The sequence below is a fragment of the Tripterygium wilfordii genome, chromosome 20 (genome assembly GCF_013401445.1).
Source record: "Tripterygium wilfordii isolate XIE 37 chromosome 20, ASM1340144v1, whole genome shotgun sequence".
Lineage (NCBI taxonomy): Eukaryota > Viridiplantae > Streptophyta > Magnoliopsida > Celastrales > Celastraceae > Tripterygium > Tripterygium wilfordii.
In genome coordinates this window covers 941,801-968,795 of record NC_052251.1, presented here as the reverse complement: position 1 = coordinate 968,795, position 26,995 = coordinate 941,801, and the positions used below count along the sequence as shown (strand labels likewise).

At 37.4% G+C, this 26,995-nt stretch overlaps 1 protein-coding gene and 1 long non-coding RNA gene across 9 annotated transcripts; both read left to right on the top strand.

Moving 5' to 3' along the window:
• The first annotated feature begins 1,211 nt into the window (after positions 1 to 1,211).
• Positions 1,212 to 22,613, top strand: LOC119987124 (histone-lysine N-methyltransferase, H3 lysine-9 specific SUVH5-like). 8 transcript variants are annotated; one of them, XM_038831909.1, is made up of 5 exons: positions 1,212 to 1,496; positions 2,752 to 2,851; positions 6,258 to 6,597; positions 21,072 to 21,638; positions 21,987 to 22,613. In XM_038831909.1, the coding sequence occupies exons 3-4, from the start codon at positions 6,408 to 6,410 to the stop codon at positions 21,620 to 21,622; spliced, it is 741 nt and encodes a 246-aa protein (XP_038687837.1). In that variant the 5' UTR covers positions 1,212 to 1,496; positions 2,752 to 2,851; positions 6,258 to 6,407; the 3' UTR covers positions 21,623 to 21,638; positions 21,987 to 22,613. The 8 variants fall into 8 exon arrangements, 7 of the variants coding, with proteins under 7 accessions (XP_038687837.1, XP_038687838.1, XP_038687836.1 ...); XM_038831910.1 differs by having other exon boundaries at positions 21,984 to 22,613; XR_005465377.1 differs by lacking the exon at positions 21,072 to 21,638 and having other exon boundaries at positions 1,225 to 1,496; positions 6,258 to 7,164; positions 21,987 to 22,215; positions 22,460 to 22,613.
• On the top strand, positions 10,749 to 11,658 carry LOC119987126. Its single transcript, XR_005465378.1, has 2 exons — positions 10,749 to 10,874; positions 11,190 to 11,658. It is a non-coding gene; the product is annotated as an uncharacterized LOC119987126 (long non-coding RNA).
• Positions 22,614 to 26,995: the final 4,382 nt, after the last annotated feature.

Below are 26,995 nucleotides of genomic sequence, written 5' to 3'. Positions count from 1 at the left end.
AGAAGTGAAAGTAATGTGTGATGTGGTATTTGCGTTTTTTTCATTGTGGGTTCACAACTAGCTCATGTGACCATGTGGGGATTGGCTGGCTGGCTAAACAATGAGTACAGACAGTAAAAGAAAATACCCTTTATCCATGCGTTGGGTTTTAATTTAATTTATCTTATTATCAAGTTAGGTGAGAAATTTTTATGTGCGTGCAGACTTAACAACCCTAATTTAAATCTATATCAGATGTTTAAAAGACAAATTAATTTGTACAAGAATTTCTTCTCCTGTTCTCCATACTACTACTACTATTGTGCCAAGAATGAGACTACAATGCTGCCTCATTGGTGCACTAAAGCGACACCGTTCTTAGTTAGATAAAAAATTAAAAAGAAAGACCGAAAAACTGAAGGCAACAGTAATTGAATTTAGGAGAGTGAAACGACATCGTTATTGTCGGATAAAACAGAGAGCAACAGTAACTGAATTTGGGGCGAATCATACCTATCACAATGGATCAATGAACTCTTAACGCTCTCTAATTATCCCTTATCGAACCCAACAATCGCTCTCATGGTTTGCGAATCGAGCTCTGAAAATGGTAAGGCTGAATATTTATTGGTTCTGATTTCCGATTGGCATACCCAGTTTTGGGTTCTGATGTGTTCGCTGGTACAGCCATGGCTAGAGTCACTGCTAAGTACGGCATTCTTCACCGCTTGTCGGTCACATGGATATTCGGCGAGGAGCAAATGCAATATGCACTGTTTCGACTACGACGGGGCGACGCATTCTGCTTCTATTGCCAAGACACAAGGATCATCAAGTGATTCAGGTTTGGGTTTAATCCCCAGTTATTCAATTTCAACTATTTTTGACTTGTTTGGGCAATATGTCAAAATGGGATTCTTCTACTAATGTCAAAATTGGGGTTGTAGATGAGGCCATCTTCATATCACATGTGGTGAGGGTTTGAGAGATTCAGAAAGTGCTGCACATTAGTGGGGTTCAGACCTATGTGATTAACAACCATGTCTAGAGTCACTGCTAAGTATGGCATTCTTCACCGCTTGTCGGTCACATGGATATTCGGCGAGGAGCGAATGCAATATGTACTGCTTATACTACAAGGGGGCTCTGCTTCTATTGCCATGAAACAAGGATCATCAAGTAATTCAGGTTTGGATTTAATCCCTAGTTTTTCAATTTCACCTATTTTTGACTTGTTTGGGCAATGTGTTAAAATGGGATTCTTCTACTAATTTCAAAATTGGGGGTGTCGACGAGGCCATCTTCGTTTCACGATGCGGTGAGGGTTTGAAAGATTCTGAAAGTGCTGGGCATCAGTGGGGTTCAGACCTATGTGATTAACAGTTCCAGAGTCATGTTGTTCCCGAACGAGAGGCAACTGCTGGAAAATCTGGTGAAGGAGTCGCTCATTTATGCGAAATCTGTGGAAGAAGCTTATGGGATCTATTTCGGTTTGGTTCCATTCATTGGACTGTCAGGTTAGGATCAAGTCTCTTTCTAATCATTATCATTCACTATCCACCATTATCACAACAACCCACGACTTGATTACGATGTGCATAAATGATAATTTTTACAGTCTTTACACTGCGTTTGAGAAAAATTGTTTCAATTGTGGAATTGCTATTAAAGCAAATTACTGGCAACAAATGTGATACTCTAGTTGGTAAAGAGCAAGTGATTTGCTATCACGTTGCTTTTGAAGATCACTTATCAGACATCCTCACAAGCTGTAGGAAGAGAAGGGTTACTTGGAATGAAGTGATGGATTCATTGAAGCACCCGCCTTTTTTGCTTGGAAATTTTGAAGGATGCTTATTTGTTATATTGATCATAGGAATCACTATAATGATGTCTATGAGTTCTCTTATGAAATCAAGAGAGGATGGAAATTAGATTGTCTTGCTTGGGTCATAGAATCTGTGAACCATGAGACGTGCCACTTCTCGATGGCAGTAAGATCACTCAAAGAGATGCTAAAGGATAGATAAGTAATAACACTTCAATTGAATTAAAATGGCTAAGAAAGATAAGGGTAATGCAAGAGAAAACCAACAGGAAGAGATGAGGGTTCTGAGGCTGGCTGGAAGACTATAGAAAAGAGGGGCATAGTAGGGCCTCTTGGGTTCTTTTAGTATTGGAGGAGGAAAAGGCGGTATCTGCGTGGTAAGCCCAGAATTAATGTGGGTGGCGAATAGGTTTTTCGTGTGAATAAGAACCCCATTGTAGATGGATATGACATGTAGATGGAGATGAAATTGCCTATAGTTATTCAGGAGGAGTGACCAATTAGAATCAAGATCACAATGAGGGAGTGTCTAAGGTTGTTCTGAAGATTAGACAAAAGCCTTCAATGGGATGAGGAAGGGGAAGGGATGTTCTTTGCAGAACTAGTCAGCATATCAGTTTCCCTAGTGTAGATCTTTCCTGACCTTTTTGAGGGATTTTGGTTATAGATCATTATTGGGTTTGATGACTTGATCCTATATAGGATTCAATATTTGTAGGTCTTTTCTGGATTTCTATTGTTTTGAGGGACGTTAGAGACCAAAACACCATACACAATTAGGGTTTAGTACCTAAATTTTTTTTCAAAGTAGAGTCTATAGATTATTTTCTCTTAGATATATATAAGTTTTACTGTGATATGTTCAATTCGATAACTATATCTTGGGATGTTATTACACTTATCTCATTTTCAATAAATAAATAAAGAGGCCGTATGGTTCCCAGGTACAAGCGAACATGTGGCTCACTGGTAGAGTTACAGGGGTGCAACCTAGAGGTAGCAGGTTCAATTCTTGGAAACAGTCTCTCCACATATTATGTCGGGGTAAGATATGAGTACATTTTGTTTGTCCCCCACCCTGCCTACTATGGGAGCCTTGTGCATAGGTGTTGTTTATCTTTTATGTTTCCCAGGTTTGCTATTGTGATAAACCAAGATAACTATATAAGCTATTTTCCGTAGCCATGAATAGAGTCAATAGGAAAATCTATAGAATCATATTATCATGGTTTTCCCTAAGGTGGAGATCATTGCCTACATTTAACATCATTTATTGTTGACAATCATGCGCATGCCTAATTGGTCTGGATTCATGATCATATTGATTGAATGAAGTAAAAGCCTTATAAGCTTATAGTTCATAATGTAAGAAGCAAAGGAAGAGGTAATCATGTTAACTAGAATTTACTAAGCGTAGACTCTAATACTTGGGAAAAAAGGAGGTAAGATACCGATCTCATCCGAGTTTAATGCATTAGCCATTTAGCTTAAGGACATCTTGAAAAGATTCTATCACTACTTGGTATGACTGTGGTAATCTATAGATCCTCTCTGTAGGGAATGTTATTGACTACGATTGTATTCTCGTTTATTATGACATGCCGAGCTGGCAATGAAGATTTTGCAAAGGTTTAGCCATCCTCCCTTGGACAATGAGCTCTCTGCTAGATTGTAGAGTAAGGATTGTTTCCCTTCATGGGGAAGTCCAATCTCCTATGATGAAACTCACCTAGTTGTGGCTTGACTAGTATCCCCAATAATTCTATATAGGACCTTTCGCTCTTTTGATTCGATTGAAGTGGTTTTTTCTTTGAATAATTTTTGACACTACTCTCAGTTCTTATACTCTTAGAGCTTCATTTGGATTTCTTTACTGTTTTTGAATGGAGAGCTAGGCCCTATCTTATTTGTTCAATAAGGATCTAAAGTGAGCTCTGTAGGCTGGTCATTGGTGGATGTCATACGGTGGTTGGGAATCATTCTTGTTATTGAGACTGCACGCTTCTCCTTTGGGTTGTCAAAAGTCCTAGACATGCTGCAATATTATCTTTAATGGTTAACTTGTGAGGTTTTTATGAGTGTCAAGTTAAAACTTAGAAACGGTAGAAAAATTGTGTTGTTTGCAAATTCTCGTGGAATAAATTTGCAACGTTATGAGTCAAACTGAGCTCGAGGGGTAGTTTAACAGTATGGCTAGATCTAATTAAACACCTGCACTACTACAAATCCTTGGGTGATCTAGGCAGCCTATATCACTGGTTGTTGCACTCTGATACCCAAGTCAAGGTAGGGTTTACAAGAGTAAATAGTTATTACAGATCGTTAGATTTGGATTCCAATGGGGAAACCATAACAATGACACATGCCAAATATTAGTTTTAAATTGGGCCTAAGGTTTTATTTGAAAAGCCCAAACCTGAGTAATTAAGAAATGAGCGGCCGTAATCATTTCTTATTTATTAAAACCTAAGATCATGTTTTCCCCAATTCACCATTTCAGAATTAGGGCAGCCGAAACTACCAAAGTGCCTTCCTTTTGTAGAGAGTGCATTGTCCGTCCTCGTTAGTGCCATTCGTTGATCCGTTTCTAGTCACATCATTTGAGCTTGCTGGTGATTGAATCCTGTTAGAAGGCTATTTGTCCAATCGTAAGAGATTCACTTTTGTGGGTTTATCTTTTTCAAGGTATGTACTTGATTCTTATGATTTATTTTCATTCCAAAGTTTTTCTATGCTTATTTTGCCCTAGATTTGTAGTAACTCAATCCATGTTTCTACAAGTTCATGTTTTTTTTATTGTCTGTCACTTGATAAAAAGTATTTTTGGTCCCTTTTTTTTTTGTTTTGTTTAGTCTACTGATCTCTCCAATGTCAAATTTGAGTTGTTGTTGTTTCGATAATCCTTGATTTAGGTGTTAATTGTGGTATTTTGTTCTTTCAATGGTTAAATAAGGCTATCATCGTAAGAGATTCACTTTTGTGGTATGTACTTGATTCTTATGATTTATTTTCATTCCAAGGTTTTCTATGCTTATTTGCCCCTTGATTTGTAGTAACTCAATCCATGTTTCTACAAGATCATGTTTTTTTTATGATCTTTCACTTGATAAAAAATATCTTTGGTCTTTTCTTTTTTTCTCGTTTTGTTTAGTCTACTACTTGATGTCAAATTTGAGGAATTGTTTCGATAATACTTGATTTAGGTGTTAGTTGTGGTATTTTGGTCTTTCATACTTAAATTCTTCATTAACTAAAAACGATTTTATTCAATTTTTGGGTTTTGCACTATGCAAAGTTGACATGTGAAAGTTTGGGGTATCTTACTTTTCCCGCTTGTTTGTTTTTCTTTAAATTGGCTTAGGCGATATGCCTAGAAATTAAAAAATTTTATAGGGTCGGGCTTAGTCTTAAACATAGAGGCAATTACTCGGTCGGCATTTGGCACTTGATTTTGCACAAAAGCCTAACCTGTACACGACCCAAGCCCATTTTTATTTCCTTGGACATTGGTTATTTTAAAATAAACAACAAACCAAATGAGTGATTTGAGATAACGGACTCTCAAATGAGATCACTGGAAGCCATTCACTTGAGTTAGGCTTTCAATTAGTTTGAGTGAATATATCAGTTTTAGCTTTGGGATAGCTTTTGCCTTAACACATGGATAAGGTATATATACAAACATTCATAAACTTCTGACGTTTTTATCTTAGTGGATGGACAACATTGAGGGTTTAATTAGGAGTTAGAAACTCATTTCAACTTTAGTTCTACATTATGTCTTGCAATAATATGTGAAATGTTGGGCTATTAAGAAAGTAAATGACTCATGACTGATTGAAGTGGGTTTAATTATCTCAACTTTTATGGCAGGTTGCTAATTTGCAACACTTTATGAATTATGCTAAATACAAGATTTAGCAGATCCAATATCAACTGTTGAATTCTTGTATCTTTCTTCATTCAAATTTTTTCCTTAAAAAATAGTCGGTAAGCTTGCTTTAAGGATTTTTGGGGTTTCCCACTCTCTGTATGTTTCTCTGGAGGGATTCAGTCTTCTTCACATTTCATTTCTCTGTCTTCTCTCTCTAAAGTTATGTGGGATAACTGTGTTATTGCTTTTATGGAATGGTGACAAGGTTTGCCTTCTTCTTACTTTGCATTGGCATTTAAATGATTATTTCTTGTTCATTTGTGTTGCTGCAGTAGTGACAGGGTGGCATGTTTCTTACCCCACTTTTCTTTAAAAAAAAAATTATATTCTAATGAGTATTTCTTATTTTCTATATGCGCATACTTCTACTTTGAATTTTTGAGGAGTGATATTCTTCTATTTTTTTCCGAAATGCCTTTGTTCTATAATTATTGTTAATTTTTCCTTCTTCGTTTTGTTCTTTGTGGTTTGTAATCAAATAATCTCTCTAAGATGTTAATTCTCATATAATTTCAGGTACAAGTAGAGTTTATGACGGGTTGATTTAACCCAAATGAGAATGGGCAACATGATGCACCTTATCCAAAATGCAAGCCATGGGAATATAATTTTCCGAGATTAGTTCATTAAGAGGCTGAATTCCCTCCTTTAGAGTGAAACTACCACATGAGTGCGAATTCGAACAATGTTTCTCCTTCCACAAGTCGTGGCATTAGAAACTCATCTGGAACTGCCCATGATCAACGCAGAGGACCAGTTGCTGCTGTGGTTGAAAGGAGCCAACCTTTGGGGGTTAGGCGGGAAACTGTCCAGAGGACTTTGGCGTTGTATAGGGAAGAATTAGATAAGCTGTCCCGTGAGAAGAAAGGACCCAAAACATCTCTTCCTACAGTTGTTGCCAATATCTTCCAGAAACACCAAAGGTGTTTGAACGCTACAAAACGAATTGGACATGTTTCGGGAATCCAGGTCGGTGACAGATTTCAGTACCGGGCAGAATTATTTATCATCGGCCTTCACCGTCAGCGATCAAATGGTATCGATTTCAAGAGGGGTGAGAACGGTCAAAATCTGGCAATAAGCATTGTGGCTTCTGGGTGCTATGATAATGACATGAGCTCCCCAGATGAAATAGTTTATTGTGGGCAGGGAGGGAATCCAACTGTCAGTAGCAGAATAGTCGATCAAAGATGGACAGGAGGTAACCTTGCATTGAGGAACAGCATAAGAGCCAGAAACCCCGTAAGGGTTATTCGCGGGTTCAAATACTCCAAGCCATCCACCACAGATGGCACGAAGTCTGGGTATGTATATGTTGGTTTGTACTATGTCAAGGAGTGGAAACAAGAGAGAGGAAGGTATGGCAAGCTTGTGTTCAAGTTCACCTTAAAGAGGATTATTGAATAACCTGAGATTCCTTCAGGTAACAATTAGATTCTGCGTTTTGATAAGTCTACAATTAGATTCCAGCTGTTTTGTACTGAAAAGTTGAGGAGTTGAGAAATATTGTTAAAACTCAAGTGGTGGTGAGGTGTTAAAACCTTTTTGTTTTTATTTTATTAAGAAGTTTGTATATTAGTGTTTTTATCAAATTTTCTTATGGGAACTTAGTAGCTCACAGACCCTCCCCCACATGAATCTTGCTATATGATCAAATGTTCAAAAACTTCGTCCTGGTTGAGATAATTACGCATGTGCTGCTTGAGTGTCCCATGGCTCAATCGTGTTGGAATGAAGTGGGTTTGAGTTAAAGAATTCTTCCAGCAGGTTTTGATGAGGATAAAATTATTTTGATTGGTTAGATTATATGGGCTTTGTGGCTAAATCGGAACAGGGTCATTTGGGAAGAATTTGTTATTGTCCAAGGAAGCTGGTGAAGGGAGTACGGGATTCTATTATTGAGTACCAGCATATTAGGTGTGCACCTTCGCCCATGCCGGCCCTCGGGACATCGAGTAGGGTACATTGGATTCCCCCACCCACAGGTTTGTCTAAACTGAATTGTGATGCGGCCTTAACTTCAGGGGGGTCCGGGTATGGGAAGAGACAAGTTGGTCTGGGGGTTTTTAATGCCAAAGCTGGTGTAATTTTATTTGGGATTCAGTTTGCTATCTCGCTTAGTTTGAGAGAGAGAGGTGGAAAATGATTCTTTGGAGGCTATCTCTACGCTAAAAGGGTCTGAGTATTCTTTTCATCCTTGCGGGGTCGTCCTTGAAGATATTCAGGCTAGAGCAAGGTGGTTTAGTAGAGATACTTGCTCACATATTAAAAGATCAGTCAACTCTGTTGCTCATCATTTAGCTAGGTTGGCTTACTCATCTGCTCAGGATGTGTTTTTAATTGAGGAATGTCCTCACTCGATTCTACATTATGTAGAAGCGAATTGTTCTTAATGAAATCTATTTTTCTTCTTGAAAAAAGAAAAAATTTCGTCCTGGTTAATCCTCCATCAAAAATTCCATTTTGAATATAAACACTATATTGATGCTTTTTTAAAAAAAAACAGAGAGATTAACAACGGAGCTGAATAGGCTCACAGCCTGGGCTATAGTCTCTTAAGTAAAGCCTACAGTAGAATCCAATAGGCTCACGGTTTGGGCTATCGTCTTCTTAGCAAAGGTCCATGACCCTCATAGATGGTCTACAGGCCCATGGCGTCCAAAGAAAATTTGACAAACCCTTGCCCCAAGCCTCAATTGGCCTGACACGGGCCATAACTCAGAAAGCTCCTTCATAAACCCACGGCCTAACTAAAAGCAAAGGCCCATTGTTTGCCAGCTCAGCACCCACGTGCCAATCGTGGTTCACTTGAGTAAAACGTTTATAAATACTAGATCTAATGCCACATCAAAAGGATCTAAGTTTAGAGGTATGCGACACTCTCTCTCAACTCTCTCCATTCTCTCACTGCAATTTCCTTAGCCATATGAGTGAAGCTTCATGATCTATCTTCTATGTGATATTTGTGGGATTGTTGGTCACATCACAGTGATTATAGAGACATATACAAAATATAAAAGAAAAGGGAAAAAAAAAACTTTTTTGAGAAGAAAAACATTGGCATATATAAAATATAAAAGAAAAGGAAAAAAACTTATTTGAGAAGAAAAATATTGGCATATAAGAAAACTATAAAAGAAAAGAAAAAAAACTTATTTGAGAAGAAAAACATTGGCATATAAAAAAATATAAAAGGAAAAAAACTTATTTGAGAAGAAATATATTGGCATATAAAAAAATATAAAAAGAAAAGGGAAAAAAAACTTATTCGAGAAGAAAAACATTATAAGCCAACCAATGATGATTGTATAAAATCGAATAGAAAAGGGAAATAAAAAACTTCTTTGAGAAGAAAAACATTGACATATAAAAAAATATAAAAAGAAAAGGAAAAAAACCTTACTTTAGAAGAAAAAACATTGTAAAGCCAACCAATGATGATTGTATAAAATCGAATAGAAAAGGGGAAAAAAAACTTATTTGAGAAGAAAAACATTGGCATATAAAAAAAAATGAAAGGAAAATAACCTTATTTGAGAAGAAATACATTGGCATATAAAAAAAATGAAAAGAAAAGGAAAAAAAAAACTTATTTGAGAAGAAAAACATTGGCATATAAAAAAAATATAAAAAGAAAAGGAAAAAAAACTTATTTGAGAAGAAAAACATTATAAAGCCAACCAATGATGATTGTAGAAAATCGAATAGAAAAGGGAGGAAAAAATTACTCTATATGACAAGGAAAAACATTGTAAATCACAGCTAAGCGTCTAACCAATAATGTTTGTATAAAATCCAAACCCTCCAATCCCATTTTCTTCATTTCACAACGATATCAACCATCAACAGTTTCGCAGCTAACCCCCAAAGTTTGGCTCCTCAGCAACAACTAGTATTGCAAGGACCTAACCTTTGGGGTTAGCCGTGAAATTGTTTGGAGATTTAACTTTATACAAGGAGGAATTAGAAGAGTTGTTAAGTTTTGTTCCATGATTGTAAAGGATGCAAAACAATTGTTCCTACAGTTGCAGCTAATCTTTTCAGAAACAACAAACATGCTTGAATGCAACAAAACGCATTGGACATGTTTCAGGAATCAATGTCGATGACAGATTTCAATACCGGACAGAATTATTTATCATCTGCCTTCACCGTCAGCGATCAAATGGTATCGATTTCAAGAGGGGTGAAAACGGTCAAATCTGGCAATAAGCATTGTGGCTTCTGGGTGCTATGATAATGACATGAGCTCCCCAGATGAAATAATTTATTGTGGGCAGGGAGGGAATCCGACTGTCAGTAGCAGAATAGTCGATCAGAGATGGACATGAGGTAACCTTGCATTGAGGAACAACATGGGAGTGTGAAACGCTGTAAGGGTTATTCGAGGGTTCAAGTACTCCAGGCCATCAGCCATAGATGGTACGAAGTCTGGGTATGTATATGATGGGTTGTACTATGTCAAGGAGTGGAAAGAAGTAAGGGGGAAGTATGACAAGCTTGTTTTCAAGTTCATCTTAAAAAGGATTATTGAATAACCTGAGCTTTCTTTAGGTAACGATTAGATTTTGTGTTTTGATAAGTAAACATCTTTGGACTTGATTGTTCTTCATGGACACATTATTTGCCATTTCTTAGTGGCTAAGCTGTTTTGTAATGAAAGGTGGAGTTGTTGAAACCTTTTGTTTTAATTTTATTAAGAAATCATATAAAATGCCCTTGACGTATATCCTTTTTCTTCATTTCTATCCTTAAAGTATAAAATTTTGTGTTTCTATCCTCGATGTTTCATAAAACAACCTGAATTTTTCCCAATTTTACTATTCCAATTGTATTTGGCCGGAATTTGCCTAGCTGACTACCAAAATGACAATGTGGCATACACGTGTCATTTTCATTAAGAAAATAAAAAATCCACGTCATTAAAAAAATAAATTCATAACCAGTCCTATTTTAAAAATAAAAAAATAAAAATCTCTCTTCTTGTTCGATGGAAACAATGGGATTAGCACCGCACCGACTCTTCACTCATCCAGAATCCATCTCCGACAACACTTCCTATTCACTCAACCAAGCGAACCACGACACCGACTCTTCACTCATCTCGCCTGACGGATGTGACCTGAAGAAAAGGTAAATACTTGGATTCTCAATATCGCGATGAATGCTTTTCCTTTCTTGCATCAACATATACCAGTGTAAATCTATGAATATTATGGATTTTTAGGTTCTGGGTTGTATGATTTATAGGACATCAGTTGGGTTTTGTTGTTTTGTTATGGAGATTTTGTGTCGATCTACTAGATTGACATTTGTGAAAAAAAATTAATATTTTTTTGCATACATTTTCTTAATTGGTTCTGTGACTGATAAGGATCCCCTCTGCTCCTCTTATCTTTACATTGTTGGTTGGATGAATTGAACAAAAAATGGGTCTCTCGACTCTAGGCCTTGCTGATCTATCTGAAGGAGTTTTTGGTTCTGATTCAAATCGTGAATTCGCTACTTGAGAGTTTTCCTCTCCTCTTGGGTCTTCGGGTTCTGCGCACTGGAAGTCTTGCTTCCAATCGGCTGAGATGAGTGAAGCGGAGGTCGGAGGAGGAGGTGTTGATGCAGTAAGAAGTTTTGGTGAGAGAGGAGAAGGGGCTCTGATGTGGGTATATAGTGTGAAGATTTTTGACTAAAATCTCAGTCATTGATGAGATCCGACGGTTGAAATTTCAGTTCATGTATTGACGATAAAACACGTGTATGCCACGTAGGTGTTCTGATTGCCACATGTGCAAATTCTGACAAACTAGTACCAGAACAGTGAAATTGGGACATATTTGAGTTGTTTTATGAGACATCGAGGATAAAAATGAGAAATTTTATACTTTAAGAATATAAATGAGAAAAATGGGATACTTCAAGGGCATTTTAAATGATTTAGCCAAAAATTGTATGGGGACTTTAGTAGCTCACAAACTTTATTATTATTTTTAACCAAGAACGTACAAGAATGTTTTTTTTTTACATTGATATTTGACAAAAAAAACTCGGGCCGTTAGACTAGCATGTGTGTAAATTTATTGCTTCACGACAGGGTAAGTTAAGTTAAAGCCTAACGCATGGTCAAAAGAGTATTTCCAAATGGAAATTGATTTAGGAACTTCAAAAAAACTATTTTTTTGGGGTGACAGAGAATGCTCCAGCTTAATAGTCACTTTGTGATCTATTGTCTAATTTTAAATATGGAATGACCATGACCACCTCTTGTTCACTATTGGAACCGATGTACCAAATAACCTGTTTTCTGTGCTTAAAAAAATAAATACGTTAACAATGTTCACACTTCAGACAATAAACATATGTATGAATTGAAGATAAGAACCAATAACAAAAAACACGCGGTAACGTAAACACACCATTTAATGTAACGATGAATCAAGAATCGAAGAAACTCTCTCTATCAAGATGAACACGAAAAATATGGCAGAACAAAATAGAAAAGAGGATCTTTTTCAAGGAAGTGGAGATCCAAGATAATCTCGGTAAAAGGAAATATTTTCGTGGTATTAGTAACCCCTAAAATCGTGGCTTTTCATATGGAAAATCATGGTTGTTATTTTCTAGGAAGACTTGGTCAGTTACCCATGTAACTAACCATGGTTAGATGCAGCTTAAAATTAACCCAAACAAAAGTAACAAGGTAAGCGAGGGATGTTAGTATAAAATCGAAGAAACCCTCCCATCCTATTTCATCTCACAACGATATCAACCATGTCCCTCCCCAAATCAACAGCGGCTGCGGCTCTGCTCAATCCCATTTCTCCTCCTCCTCGTTTGTGTCGGTCCAATGCCATCACTTGCCTGGAAACCCCACATCATCAACTTCCGATCCCCAAATCTCTACCCTGAAATCCTTTGCCCGGGATTTGAGTTTTCCTCCTTGATGCCATATCGTTCGTTGGCAGGTTCATCGGCAGGGGAATCAGACTGCATTCAAGGGGAGGCCCTTGTACTTGCCCTCACCTCACTAGCCAGCCCTTCAGTTCTTTCTTTCTCCTCTTGTTTTGAGGTCTAGGTGCCCTATCATATGAGTCCGGTTCACTTATTTTTGCTTGCTGGTTAAGAGCTTTCCCGGATCAAGGGAATTCTTTTTCGTTCTTCCTTTTTTTGGGAGTGAAAAGGCTGTGTGTCTGCTCATTCACCTATCTAATGGAGATTCACTTCCTCCTCGGCTCCCTCTCCATATCTCCGCTTTTCACTCTTTATCCGGGGTTGCTGACTCGTTCACGGACTGCGGGCTCAAAGGGATCGTCTACTTAGGCAGGGAAGGGTTACTTGCTGGTGGTGCAATCCAATACTGGCACGATGTTCAAGGTCGACTCAGATGACGGCACTGTCAGGGAAGTACTGTTGATGGAGAATTTTGTTCAATCAATACAATTCACAATTCTTGAGTGTGTGAATACAGTTGCAAATAACCTTATGATATTAATGTTAGAAATCATAATGTTAGAAATAGGAGTTGACGGAACCAAAAAGTGAGCCACAAATGAAATCTACAGCAGCAAGAAAATGGAGCTGGAGCTGTATAATGCGTTTAGTTGCATTCAAGCATCTTTGTTGTTTCTGAAAAATTTCATGCGACGGGAGAATTGTTGTTTTGGGTTTTTTTCCAATCATGGAACAGCTTATCTAATTCGTCCCTGTATAAAGCTAAAGTCCTCTGAACAGTTTCGCGGCTAACCCCCAAAGGTTGGCTCCTTGCAACCAGCTGCAATGGGTATTGCTGCAATGGGTATTGCAGGAGCCAACCTTTGGGGGTTATCCGTAAAACTATTCAGATGACTTTGGCTTTATACAGGAAGAATTAGATAAGCTGTTCCATGATTGTAAAGGACCCAAAACAATTGTTTCGTGAAACAACAAAGATACTTGAACGCATTGGACATATTTCTGGAATCTAGGTAGGTCGATGACAGATTTCAATATCGGGCTGAATTGTTTGTTATCGGCCTTCACTATCAGCGATCAAGTGATATCGATTTCAAGAAGGGTGAAGACGGTAGAAATCTGGCTATAAGCATAGTGGCATTTGGATGCCATGATAATGACATGAGCTCTCCAGATAAAATAGTTTATTGTGGGCAGGGAGGGAATCCGACTGTCAGTAGAAGAATAGTCGATCAAAGATGGACAGGAGGTAACCTTGCATTGAGGAACAACGTGGAAATGAGAAACCCCGTAAGGGCTATTGGCGGGTTCAAGTACTCCAGGCCATCGGCCACAGATTATTTGTCAGTTTTAGTGGCTAAGATGTTTTGTACTGAAAGGTGGAGTTGTTGAAACCTTTTGTAAAGGATGTGTTGAAACCTTTTGTTTTAATTTTTTAAAGAACTTTATTGGTGTTTTTATCAAATTTTTTCTTATGGGAACTTTAGTAGCTCACAATTTTTTTTTAATCAAGAACAACACATACAAGCATGATTTGGCATGAACTTGGGCCGACAAAATAGCATGTGCATAAATTTTTTACATAATGACAGTCCATAGAGTTTGACTTTATTTATAACCACTCAATTGGGTTATGTCCAACTAATGAGAGATTTTTTAGTCTTACATCGCTCGAACAATGGAGGCCACTTCCATAAATTTGTTTTGAGTGCAGTTTCAACTGGGAAATTGACTAACCAATTCCATTTACCACAATTTGAATTTTAAACAAGAAAGGGTTGATCCGTTGATGAAAAGAAAAGAAACAAAAACCCAAATCTTGGCATCATTGTCCAAAACAAAATAAAAGAAATGAGCACCATGACTCACTCAGGGCCAAAGAAAAGCAGAGCAAGACAAGATGCAGCAGAAGTGAAAGTAATTTGTGAAGTGGTATTTGTGCTTTTTTCATTGTGGGTTCACAACTAGCTCATGTGGCCATGTGGGGACTGGCTGGCTGAACAATGAGTACAGATAGTAAAAGAAAATACCCTTTATCCACGCGTTGGGGTTTTAGTTCGATTTATCTTATTGTCAAGTCAGGTGATTAGTTTTTGTATGTGTACAGACTTAATGACCTTAGTTTAAGCCTACAACAAATATTTAAAAGACAAATTAATTTGTACAATAATATCTTCTCCTGTTCTCCATACTACTACTATTGTGCCAAGATTGAGACTTCTAATGTGTATTTGGGAATCAAAATGCTGCCTCATTGGTGCACTAAATTGACGGCCAGACGCTGTCGTTTGAAATAAAAAGAATACAAAGGTAAAGCGACAACGTTCTTAGTCAGATAAAAAGAAAAGAGTGAAACGACATCGTTATTGTCGGATAAAACAGAGAGCAACAGTAACTGAATTTGGGGCGAATCATACCCATCACAATGGATCAATGAACTCTTAACACACTCTCTAATTATCCGTTATCGAACCCAACAATCGCTCACATGGTTTGCGAATCGAGCTCTGAAAATGGTAAGGCTTCTGATTTCCGATTGGCATACCCAGTTTTGGGTTCTGATGTGTTCGCTGGTACAGCCATGGCTAGAGTCACTGCTGAGTACGGCATTCTTCGCCGCTTGTCGGTCACATGGATATTCGGCGAGGAGCAAATGCAATATGCACTGTTTCGACTACGACGGGGCGACGCATTCTGCTTCTATTCCCAAGACACAACGATCATCAAGTGATTCAGGTTTGGGTTTAATCCCCTGTTTTTCAATTTCAACTATTTTTGACTTCTTTGGGCAATATGTCAAAAAGGGATTCTTCTACTAATGTCAAAATTGGGGTTGTAGATGGGGCCATCTTCATATCACATGTGGTGAGGGTTTGAGAGATTCAGAAAGTGCTGCATATTAGTGGGGTTCAGACCTATGTGATTAACAACCATGGCTAGAGTCACTGCTAAGTATGGCATTCTTCACCGCTTGTCGGTCACATGGATATTCGGAGAGGACCGAATGCAATATGTACTGCTTATACTACTAGGGGGCTCTGCTTCTATTGCCATGAAACAAGGATCATCAAGTAATTCAGGTTTGGATTTAATCCCCAGTTTTTCAGTTTCACCTATTTTTGACTTGTTTGGGCAATGTGTTAAAATGGGATTCTTCTACTAATTTCAAAATTGGGGGTGTAGACGAGGCCATCTTCATTTCACGATGTGGTGAGGCTTTGAGAGATTCTGAAAGTACTGGGCATCAGTGGGATTCAGACCTATGTGATTAACAGTTCCAGAGTCATATTGTTCCCGAACGAGAGGCAACTGCTGGAAAATCTGGTGAAGGAGTCGCTCATTTATGCGAAATCTGTGGAAGAAGCTTATGGGATCTATTTCGGTTTGGTTCTATTCATTGGACTGTCAGGTTAGGATCAAGTCTCTTTCTAATCATTATCATTCACTATCCACCATTATCACAACAACCCACGACTTGATTATGATGTGCATAAACGATAATTTTTACTGTCTTTACCCTGTGTTTGAGAAAAATTGTTTCAATTGTGGAATTGCTATTAAAGCAAATTACTAGCAACAAATGTGGTACTCTAGTTGGTAAAGAGCAAGTGATTTGCTATCACGTTGCTTTTGAAGATCACTTAGCAGACATCCTCACGAGCTGTAGGAAGAGAAGGGTTACTTGGAAAGAAGTGATGGATTCATTGAAGCACCCGCCTTTTTTGCTTGGAAATTTTGAAGGATGCTTATTTGTTATATTGATCATAGGAATCACTATAATGATGTCTATGAGTTCTCTTATGAAATCAAGAGAGGATGGAAATTAGATTGCTTGCTTGGGTCATAGAATCTGTGAAACATGAGACGTGCCACTTCTCGATGGCAGTAAGATCACTCAAAGAGATGCTAAAGGATAGATAAGTAATAACACTTCAATTGAATTAAAATGGCTGAGAAAGATAAGAGTAATGCAAAAGAAAACCAACAGGAAGAGATGAGAGTTCTGAGGCTGGCTGGAAGACTATAGAAAAGAGGGGCATAGTAGGGCCTCTTGGGTTCTTTTAGTATTGGAGGAGGAAAAGGCGGTATCTGGGTGGTAAGCCCGGAATTAATGTGGGTGGTGAATAGGTTTTCGTGTGAATAAGAACCCCATTGTAGATGGATATGACATGTAGATGGAGATGAAATTGCCTATAGTTATTCAGGAGGAGTGGCCAATAAGAATCAAGATCACAATGAGGGAGTGTCTAAGGTTGTTCTGAAGATTAGACAAAAGCCGTCAATGGGATGAGGAAGGGGAAGGGATGTTCTTTGCAGAACTAGTCAGCATATCAGTTTCCCTAGTGTAGATCTTTCCTGACCTTTTTGAGGGATTTTGGTTATAGATCTTTATTGGGATTGATGACTTGATCCTTTATAGGATTCAATATTTGAAGGTCTTTTCTGGATTTCTATTGTTTTAAGGGATGTTAGAGACCAAAACACCATACACAATTAGGGTTTAGTACCTAAAATTTTTTTCAAAGTAGAGTACTATAGATTATTTTCTCTTAGATATATGTAAGTTTTACTGTGAAATGTAGTTTTTTCAATTCCATAACTATATCTTGGGATGTTATTACACTTATCTCATTTTCAATAAATAAATAAAGAGGCAGTATGGTTCCCAGGTACAAGCGCACATGTGGCCCACTAGTAGAGTTACAGGGGTGCAACCTAGAGGTAGCAGGTTCAATTCTTAGAAACAGTCTCTCCACATATTATGTGGGGTTAAGATATGAGTACATTTTGCTTGTCCCCCACCCTGCCTACTATGGGAGCCTTGTGCATGGGTGTTGTTTACCTTTTATGGTTCGCTATTGTGATAAACCAAGATAACTATATAAGCTATTTTCCGTAGCCATGAATAGAGTCAATAGGAAAATATATAGAATCATATGATCATGGTTTTCCCTATGGTGGAGATCGTTGCCTACATTTAACATCATTTATTGTTGACAATCATGGGCATGCCTAATTGGTCTGGATTCATGATCATATTGATTGAATGAAGTAAAAGCCTAATAAGCTCATAGTTCCTAATATAAGAAGCAAAGGAAGAGCTAATCATGTTAACTAGAATTTACTAAGCATAGACTCTAATACTTGGGAAAAAAGGAGGTAAGAGAACGATCTCATCCGAGTTTAATGCATTAGCCATTTAGCTTAAGGACATCTTGAAAAGATTCTGTCACTACTTGGTATAACTGTGGTAATCTATAGATCCTCTATGTAGGGAATGTTATTGACTACGATTGTATTCTCGTTTATTATGACATGCCGAGCTGGCAATGAAGATTTTGCAAAGGTTTAGCCATCCTACCTTGGACAATGGAACTCTCTGCTAGATTGTAGAGTAAGGATTGTTTCCCTTCATGGGGAAGTCCAATCTCCTATGATGAAACTCACCTAGTTGTGGCTTGACTAGCATCCCCAATAATTCTATCTAGGACCTTTCGCTCTTTTGATTCGATTGAAGGGGTTTTTTCTTTGAATAATTTTTGACACTACTCTCAGTTCTTATACTTTTAGAGCTTCATTTGGATTTCTTTACTGTTTTTGAATGGAGAGCTAGGCCCTATCTTCTTTGTTCAATAAGGATCTAAAGTGAGCTCTGTAGGCTGGTCACTGGTGGATGTCATACGGTGGTTAGGAATCATTCTTGTTATAGAGACTGCACGCTTCTCCTTTAGGTTGTCAAAAGTCCTAGGCATGCTGCAATATTATCTTTAATGGTTAACTTGTGAGGTTTTTATGAGTGTCAAGTTAAAACTTAGAAACGGTAGAAAAGTTACATTGTTTGCAAATTCTCATGGAATAAATTTGCAACGTTATGAGTCAAACTGAGCTTGAGGGGTAGTTAAACAGTATGGCTAGACCTAATTAAACACCTGCACTACTACAAATCCTTGGGTGATCTAGGCGGCCTATATCACTGGTTGTTGCACTCTAATACCCAAGTCAAGGTAGGGTTTAAAAGAGTAAATAGTTATTACAGATCGTTAGATTTGGATTCCAATGGGGAAACCATAACAATGACACATGCCAAATATTAGTTTTAAATTGGGCCTAAGGTTTTATTTGAAAAGCCCAAACCTGAGTAATTATGAAATGAGTGGCCATAATCATTTCTTATTTATTAAAACCTAAGATCTTGTTTTCCCCAATTCACCATTTCAGAATTAGGGCGGCCGAAACTACCGAAGTGCCTTCCTTTTATAGAGAGTGCATTGTCCGTCCTCGTTAGTGTCATTCGTTGATCCGTTTCTAGTCACATCATTTGAGCTTGCTGGTGATTGAATCCCGTTAGAAGACTATTAGTCCAATCGTAAGGGATTCACTTTTGTGGGTTGTTTTTTCAGGGTATGTACTTGATTCTTAGGATTTATTTTCATTCCAAGGTTTTTCTATGCTTATTTTGACCTAGTTTTGTAGTAACTCAATCCATGTTTCTACAAGATCATGTTTTTTTTATTGTCTGTCACTTGATAAAAAGTATTTTTGGTCTTTTTTTTGTTTTGTTTAGTCTACTGGTCTCTCCAATGTCAAATTTGAGTTGTTGTTTCGATGATACTTGATTTAGGTGTTAATTGTGGTATTTTGTTCTTTCAATAGTTAAATAAGGCTATCATCCAATCAAAAGAGATTCAATTTTGTGGGTTTATCTTTTCAAGGTATGTACTTGATTCTTATGATTTATTTTCATTCCAAGGTTTTCTATGCTTATTTGCCCCTTGATTTGTAGTAACTCAATCCATGTTTCTACAAGATCATGTTTTTTTTTTATGGTCTTTCACTTGATAAAAAATATCTTTGATCTTCTTTTTTTTTCCTCGTTTTGTTTAGTCTACTCCTTGATGTCAAATTTGAGGAATTGTTTCGATAATACTTGATTTAGGTGTTAGTTGTGGTATTTTGGTCTTTCAATACTTAAATTCTTCATTAACTAAAAACGATTTTATTCAATTTTTGGGTTTTGCACTATGCAAAGTAGACATGTGAAAGTTTGGGGTATCTTACTTTTCCCGCTCCTTTAACCTATACCCGACCCAAGCCCATCTTTATTTCCTTGGACATTGGTTATTTTAAAGTAAACAACAAACAAAATGAGTGATTTGAGATAACGAACTCTCAAATGAGATCACTGGAAGCCATTCACTTGAAATAGGCTTTCAATTAGTTTGAGTGAATATATCAGTTTTAGCTTTGGATGGGATAGCTTTTGCCTCAACACATATGGATAAAGTATATATACAGACATTCATAAACTTCTGACGTTATTATCTTAGTGGATGGACAACATTAAGGGTTTAATTAGGAGTTAGAAACTCATTACAACTTTAGTTCTACATAATGTCCTGCAATAATATGTGGAATGTTGGGCTATTAAGAAAGTAAATGACTCATGACTGATTGAAGTGGGTTTAATTATCTCAACTTTTATGGCAGGTTGATAATTTGCAACACTTTATGAATTATGCTAAATACAAGATTTAGCAGATCCAATATCAACTGTTGAATTCTTGTATCTTTTCATTCAAATTTTTTCCTTAAAAAATAGTCGGTAAGTTTGCTTTAAGGATTTTTGGGGTTTTCCACTCTCTGTCTGTTTCTCTGGAGGGATTCAGGCTTCTTCACATTTCATTTCTCTGTCTTCTCTCTCTAAAGTTATGTGAGATAACTGTGTTATTGTTTTTATGGAATGGTGACAAGGTTTGCCTTCTTACTTTGCATTGACATTTAAATGATTATTTCTTGTTCATTTGTGTTGCTGCAGTAGTGACAGGGTGGCATGTTTCTTACCCCACTTTTTTTTAAAAAAAAATTATAGTCTAATGAGTATTTCTCATTTTCTATATGCGCATACTTCTATTTTGAATTTTTTGAGGAGTGATATTCTTCTATTTTTTTCCGAAATGCCTTTGTTCTATAATTATTGTTAATTTTTTCTTCTTCATTTTGTTCTTTGTGGTTGGTAATCAAATAATCTCTCTAAGATGTTAATTCTCATATAATTTCAGGTACAACCAGAGTTTATGACGGGTTGATTTAACCCAAATGAGAATGGGCAACATGATGCAGCTTATCCAAAATGCAAGCCATGGGAATATAATTTTCCGAGATTAGTTCATTAAGAGCCTGAATTCCCTCCTTTAGAGTGAAACTACCAACATGAGTGCGAATTCGAACAATGTTTCTCCTTCCATAAGTCGTGGCATTAGAAACTCATCTGGAACTGCTCATGATCAACGCAGAGGACCAGTTGCTGCTGTGGTTGAAGGAGCCAACCTTTGGGGGTTAGGCGGGAAACTGTCCAGAGGACTTTGGCGTTGTATAGGGAAGAATTAGAGGAGAAGAAAGGACCCAAAACATCTCTTCCTACAGTTGTAGCCAATATCTTTCAGAAACACCAAAGGTGTTTGAACGCTACAAAACGAATTGGACATGTTTCGGGAATCCAAGTTGGTGACAGATTTCAGTACCGGGCAGAATTATTTATCATCGGCCTTCACCGTCAGCGATCAAATGGTATCGATTTCAAGAGGGGTGAGAACGGTCAAAATCTGGCAATAAGCATTGTGGCTTCTGGGTGCTATGATAATGACATGAGCTCCCCAGATGAAATAGTTTATTGTGGGCAGGGAGGGAATCCAACTGTCAGTAGAAGAATAGTCGATCAGAGATGGACAGGAGGTAACCTTGCATTGAGGAACAGCATAAGAGCCAGAAACCCCGTAAGGGTTATTCGCGGGTTCAAATACTCCAAGCCATCCACCACAGATGGCACGAAGTCTGGGTATGTATATGTTGGTTTGTACTATGTCAAGGAGTGGAAACAAGAGAGAGGAAGGTATGGCAAGCTTGTGTTCAAGTTCACCTTAAGGAGGATTATTGAATAACCTGAGATTCCTTCAGGTAACAATTAGATTCTGTGTTTTGATAAGTCTACAATTAGATTCCTTCAGCTGTTTTGCACTGAAAAGTTGAGTTTTTGAGAAATATTGTTAAAACTCAAGTGGTGGTGAGGTGTTAAAACCTTTTTGTTTTTTATTCTATTAAGAAGTTTGTATATTAGTGTTTTTATCAAATTTTCTTATGCGAACTTAGTAGCTCACAAACCCTCCCCCACATGAATCTTGCTATATGATCAAATGTTCAAAAACTTCGTCCTGGTTGAGATAATTACACATGTGCTGCTTGAGTGTCCTATCGCTCAATCGTGTTGGAATGAAGTGAGTTTGAGTTAAAGAATTCTTCCAGCAGGTTTGTGCAGGTTTTGATGAGGATAAAATTATTTTGATTGGTTCGGTTATATGGGCCTTGTGGCTAAATCGGAACAGGGTCATTTGGGAAGACGTTTGTTATTCTCCAAGCAAGCTGGTGAAGGGAGTACGGGATTCTATTATTGAGTACAAGCACATTAGGTGTGCACCTTCGCCCATGCCAGCCCTCGGGACATCGAGTAGGGCTCATTGGATTCCCCCTCCCCCAGGTTTGTCTAAACTGAATTGTGATGCTGCCTTAACTTGAAAGTCATATGGCTACGGGGTGGTTCTTCGTGACTGTATGGGAAGAGACAAGTGGGTCTGTGGGTTTTTCATGCCGAAGTTGGTGTAATTTTTTTTGGGATTCAGTTTGCTATTTGCCTTGGTTTGAGAGAGATAAGAGGTGGAAAGTGATTCTTTGGAGGTTATCTCTACGCTAAAAGGGTCTGAGTATTCTTTTCATCCTTGTAGGGTCGTCCTTGAAGATATTCAGGCTAGAGCAAGGTGGTTTAGTAGATATACGATCTCACATATTAAAAGATTAGCTAACTCTGTTGTTCTTCATTTAGCTAGGTTGGCTTACTCATCTGCTCAGGATGTGTTTTTAATTGAGGAATGTCTTCACTCTATTCTTCATTATGTAGAAGCGAATTGTTCTTAATGAAATCTATTTTTCTTTATAGAAAAAAGAAAAAACTATATTGATGCTTTTTAAAAAAAATAAATTACACTATATTGAATATAGACACTATATTGATGCTTTTTAAAAAAAATAAGAGATTAACAATTGAGCCCAATAGGCTCAAAACCTAGGCTATAGTATCTTAAATAAGGCCCACAATAGAACCCAATATGTGCACGGCTTGGGCTATCGTCTTCTTAACAAAGGTCCATGGCCCTCACAGACGGTCTACAGGCCCATGGCCTCTAAATAAAATTTGACAAGCCCTTGTCTCAAGCCTCAATCGGTCTGACACAGGCCATAACTCAAGAAGCTCCTTCATAAACCCACGGCCTAACTAAGCAAAGACCCTGTCCGCCAACTCTGCACCCACTTGCCACTTGTCAATCCTGGTTCACATGAATAAAATGTTTATAAATATTCGAGGTAACGTCACATTAAAAGGATCTAAGTTTAGAGGTATGTGACTATCTCTCCGCAAATTTCGTAACCATATGAGTCAAGCTTCACCATCTATCTTCTATGTGATCTTTGTGGGAATGTTGGTCGCATAGACATATAAAAAAATATAAAAGAAAAGGAAAAAAAAAACTTATTTGAGAAGAAAAAAATTGGCATATAAAAAACTATAAATGAAAAGGACAAAAAACTTTTTTGAGAAGAAAAACATGGGCATATAAAAAAATATACAAGAAAAGGAGAAAGAACTTATTTGAGAAGAAAAAAATTGGCATACAAAAAAATATAGAAGGAAAAAAAAAACTTATTTGAGAAGAAATACATGGGCATATAAAAAGAAAAGGGAAAAAAACTTATTTGAGAAGAAAAACATTGTAAAGCCAACCAATGATGATTGTATAAAATCGAATAGAGAAAGGAGAAAAAAATTACTCTATATGACATGGAAAAACATTGTAAATCACAGCTAAGCGTTTGACCAATCATGTTTGTATAAAATCCAAACCCTCCGATCCCATTTCCTTCATTTCACAACGATATCAACCATGAACAGTTTCGCGGCTAGCTCCCAAAGTTTGGCTCCTCAGCAACAACTTAGTAGCAACTAGTATTGGAAGGAGCCAACCTTTGGGGTTAGCCGTGAAACTGTTCAGAGATTTGACTTTATACAAGGAGGAATTAGATGAGTTGTTAAGTTTTGTTCCATAATTGTAAAGGACACAAAACAATTGTTCCTATAGTTGCAGCTAATCTTTTCAGAAAAAACAAAGATGCTTGAACGCAATGAAATACATTGAACGTGTTTCAGTAACCAATGTCGGTGACAGATTTGAGTACCAGGCTGAATTGTTTGTCGTCCGCTTTCACTGTCAACGATCAAATGGTATCAATTTCAAAAGCGGTGAAAACGGTCAAAATCGGGCTATAAGGCTATAAGCATTGTGGGTTCGGGGTGCTATGATAATGACATGAGCTCTCCAGAAGGAATAGTTTATTGTGAGCAGGGAGGGAATCCGACTGTCAGTAGAAGAATAGTCTATCAAAGATGGACAGGAGTCAGGAGGTAACCTTGCATTGAGGAACAGCGTGGGAGCCAGAAATGCGGTTGAGGGTTATTCATGGGTTCAAGTACTCCAAGCCATCAGCCACAGATGGCATGAAGTGTGTGTATGTGTATGATGGGTTGTACCATGTCAAGGAGTGGAAAGAAGTGAAGGAGAAGTATTGGCGAGCTTGTGTTCAAGTTCACATTAAAAAGGATGATTGAATAACCTGAGCTTTCTTCAGGTAACAATTAGATTCTGTGTTTTGATAAATCAAACATCTTTGGACTTGATTGTTCTTCATGAACACATTGCTTGCCATTTTTAGTGGCTAAGATGTTTTGTACTGAAAGGTGGAATTATTTAAACCTTTTGTTGTATCAAAATTTTTTATGGGAACTTTAGTAGCTCATAAACCCTTTTTTTATTATTTTTTTTTAAAATCAAGAACGACACATACAAGCATGATCTTTCTACATTCAATATTTGACATGAATTCGGGCCGTCAAAATAGCACGTGCATAAATTTTTTATCTAACGACAGGGTAGATTGGGTTCGCACAAATTTGTTCTTTATGGAATTTGACTTTACTTATAACCACTCAATTGGGTTACTTATGTCCGACCAATATGAGATTTTTTAGTCTTACATCGCTCGAACAATGGAGGCCACTTCCATAAATTTGTTTTGAGTGCAGTTTCAAATGGGAAATTCACCAACCAATTCCATTTGCCACAATATGAATTTTAAACAAAAAAAAGGTTGATCCGTTGATGAAAAGAAAAGAAACAAAAACCCAAATCTTGGCATCACATTAGAGTCTGGAAAGAGGAAGATGAAAAGGGCATGGTATCAATTCCTACGATGTCATGTCCAAAACCAAATAAAGAAATCAGCACCATGGCTCACTCGGCCAAAGAAAAGTAGAGCAAGACAAGAAGAAGTGAAAGTAATGTGTGATGTGGTATTTGCGCTGTATCATTGTGGGTTCACAACCAGCTCATTGTCCTAATTGTATATGTTTGTTTTCACTAGAGCATAAAAAAATAAATAAATAAAATAAGTAAAATTTGGATTATTGTGGTCACGGGATGGATTTTTATCATATTTATCATGTCGTCGGATGAGAAATTTCTGTGTGTACAAACCTGACGGCTCGAGTATTGATCTATATTGGATGTCATAATATTGATCTATATTGGATGTCATAAGGAATGAATTTTAGACAAGAATCTCTTCTCCATACTACTTCTCTTGTACCAACATCCAGGTTTCGCAGTAACAAATACATTATACATGTGTTGTTCCTTTGGGAACCAAAATGGTGATTCATTGTGTACTAAATCGACTACGAAAGGGCGACGCATTCTGCTTCTATTGCCAAGACACAAGGATCATCAAGTGATTCAGGTTTGGGTTTAATCCCCAGTTATTCAATTTCAACTATTTTTGACTTGTTTGGGAAATGTGTTAAAATGGGATTCTTCAACTAATTTCAAAATTGGGGGTTGTAGACGAGGCGATCTTCGTTTCACGATGTGGTGAGGCTTTGAGAGATTCTGAAAGTGCTGGGCATCAGTGGGGTTCAGACCTATGTGATTAACAGTTCCAGAGTCCATGTTGTTCCCGAACGAGAGGCCACTGCTGGAAAATCTGGTGAAGGAGTCAATGGAAGAAGCTTATGGGATCCATTTCAATTCTGTTCTATTCGTTGGACTGTCAGGTTAGGATCAAGTCTCTTTCTAATCATTATCATTCACTATCCACCATTATCACAACAACCCACGACTTGATTATGATGTGCATAAATGATAATTTTTACAGTCTTTACCCTGTGTTTGAGAAACATTGTTTCAATTGTGGAATTACTAGCAGAAAATGTGATACTCTAGTTGGTAAAGAGCGAGCAAGGCAATCAAAATCGGGATTTTACCTAAAATCGAAAAGGAGGTGTAAAATCGGAGTCGTAAAATCGTAAGATTTTATGTATTCTATAATGCAAAAATGTCCTACAATCACATTAACATGTAAATTTGTATGCAAGACTCTGATAAGACACGTATCAGATGAACAATTGCACATAAAAGACACGTATCAGATGGGCAATTACACATAACAGACACGTATCAGAGTTGCCAATTTGTCTTTTATGCCCATTTGATACAATTTACCACTCCGACACATAAAAAAGTGTAAGAAGGTATCTTAGAGAAGGTGGGGGAGAGAAGATCAGAAGACCCAAAAAAATCTTACATGGTCGAAGGCTTCACAGTAATTGGGAAAGGAGACAAAAACCAGGGAGAAGGCGTGGGAGAGAATCACGATAGTAGGCGCGGGACTAGGAGAGAAGAGCACTTAAACCCTAAATTTGTTGTGCCCACTAAAAAACTCAGAAAATTGGTTCAAAATTAACAAAGCTGACATGTAGATGGAGATGAAATTGCCTATAGCTATTCAGGAGGAGTGGCCAATAAGAATCAAGATCTCAATGAGGGAATGTCTAAGTTTGTTCTGAAGATTAGACAAAAGCCTTCAATGGGATGAGGAAGGGGAAGGGATGTTCTTTGGAGAACTAGTCAGCATATCAGTTTCTCTAGTGTAGATCTTTCCTATTTTCTGTGCTTAAGAAAATAAACACGTTAGCAACGTTCACACAATAAACATAATAAACATATGTAGCATGAATAGAAGACGAGAATAAATAACGACAAACACACATTAATGTAAGCATACCATTACATTGTTAATGTAACTATAAACCAAGAATCGAACAAACTCTCTCTCAAAATGGAGACGAAAGAAAAGAAGGATCTTGTTCAAGG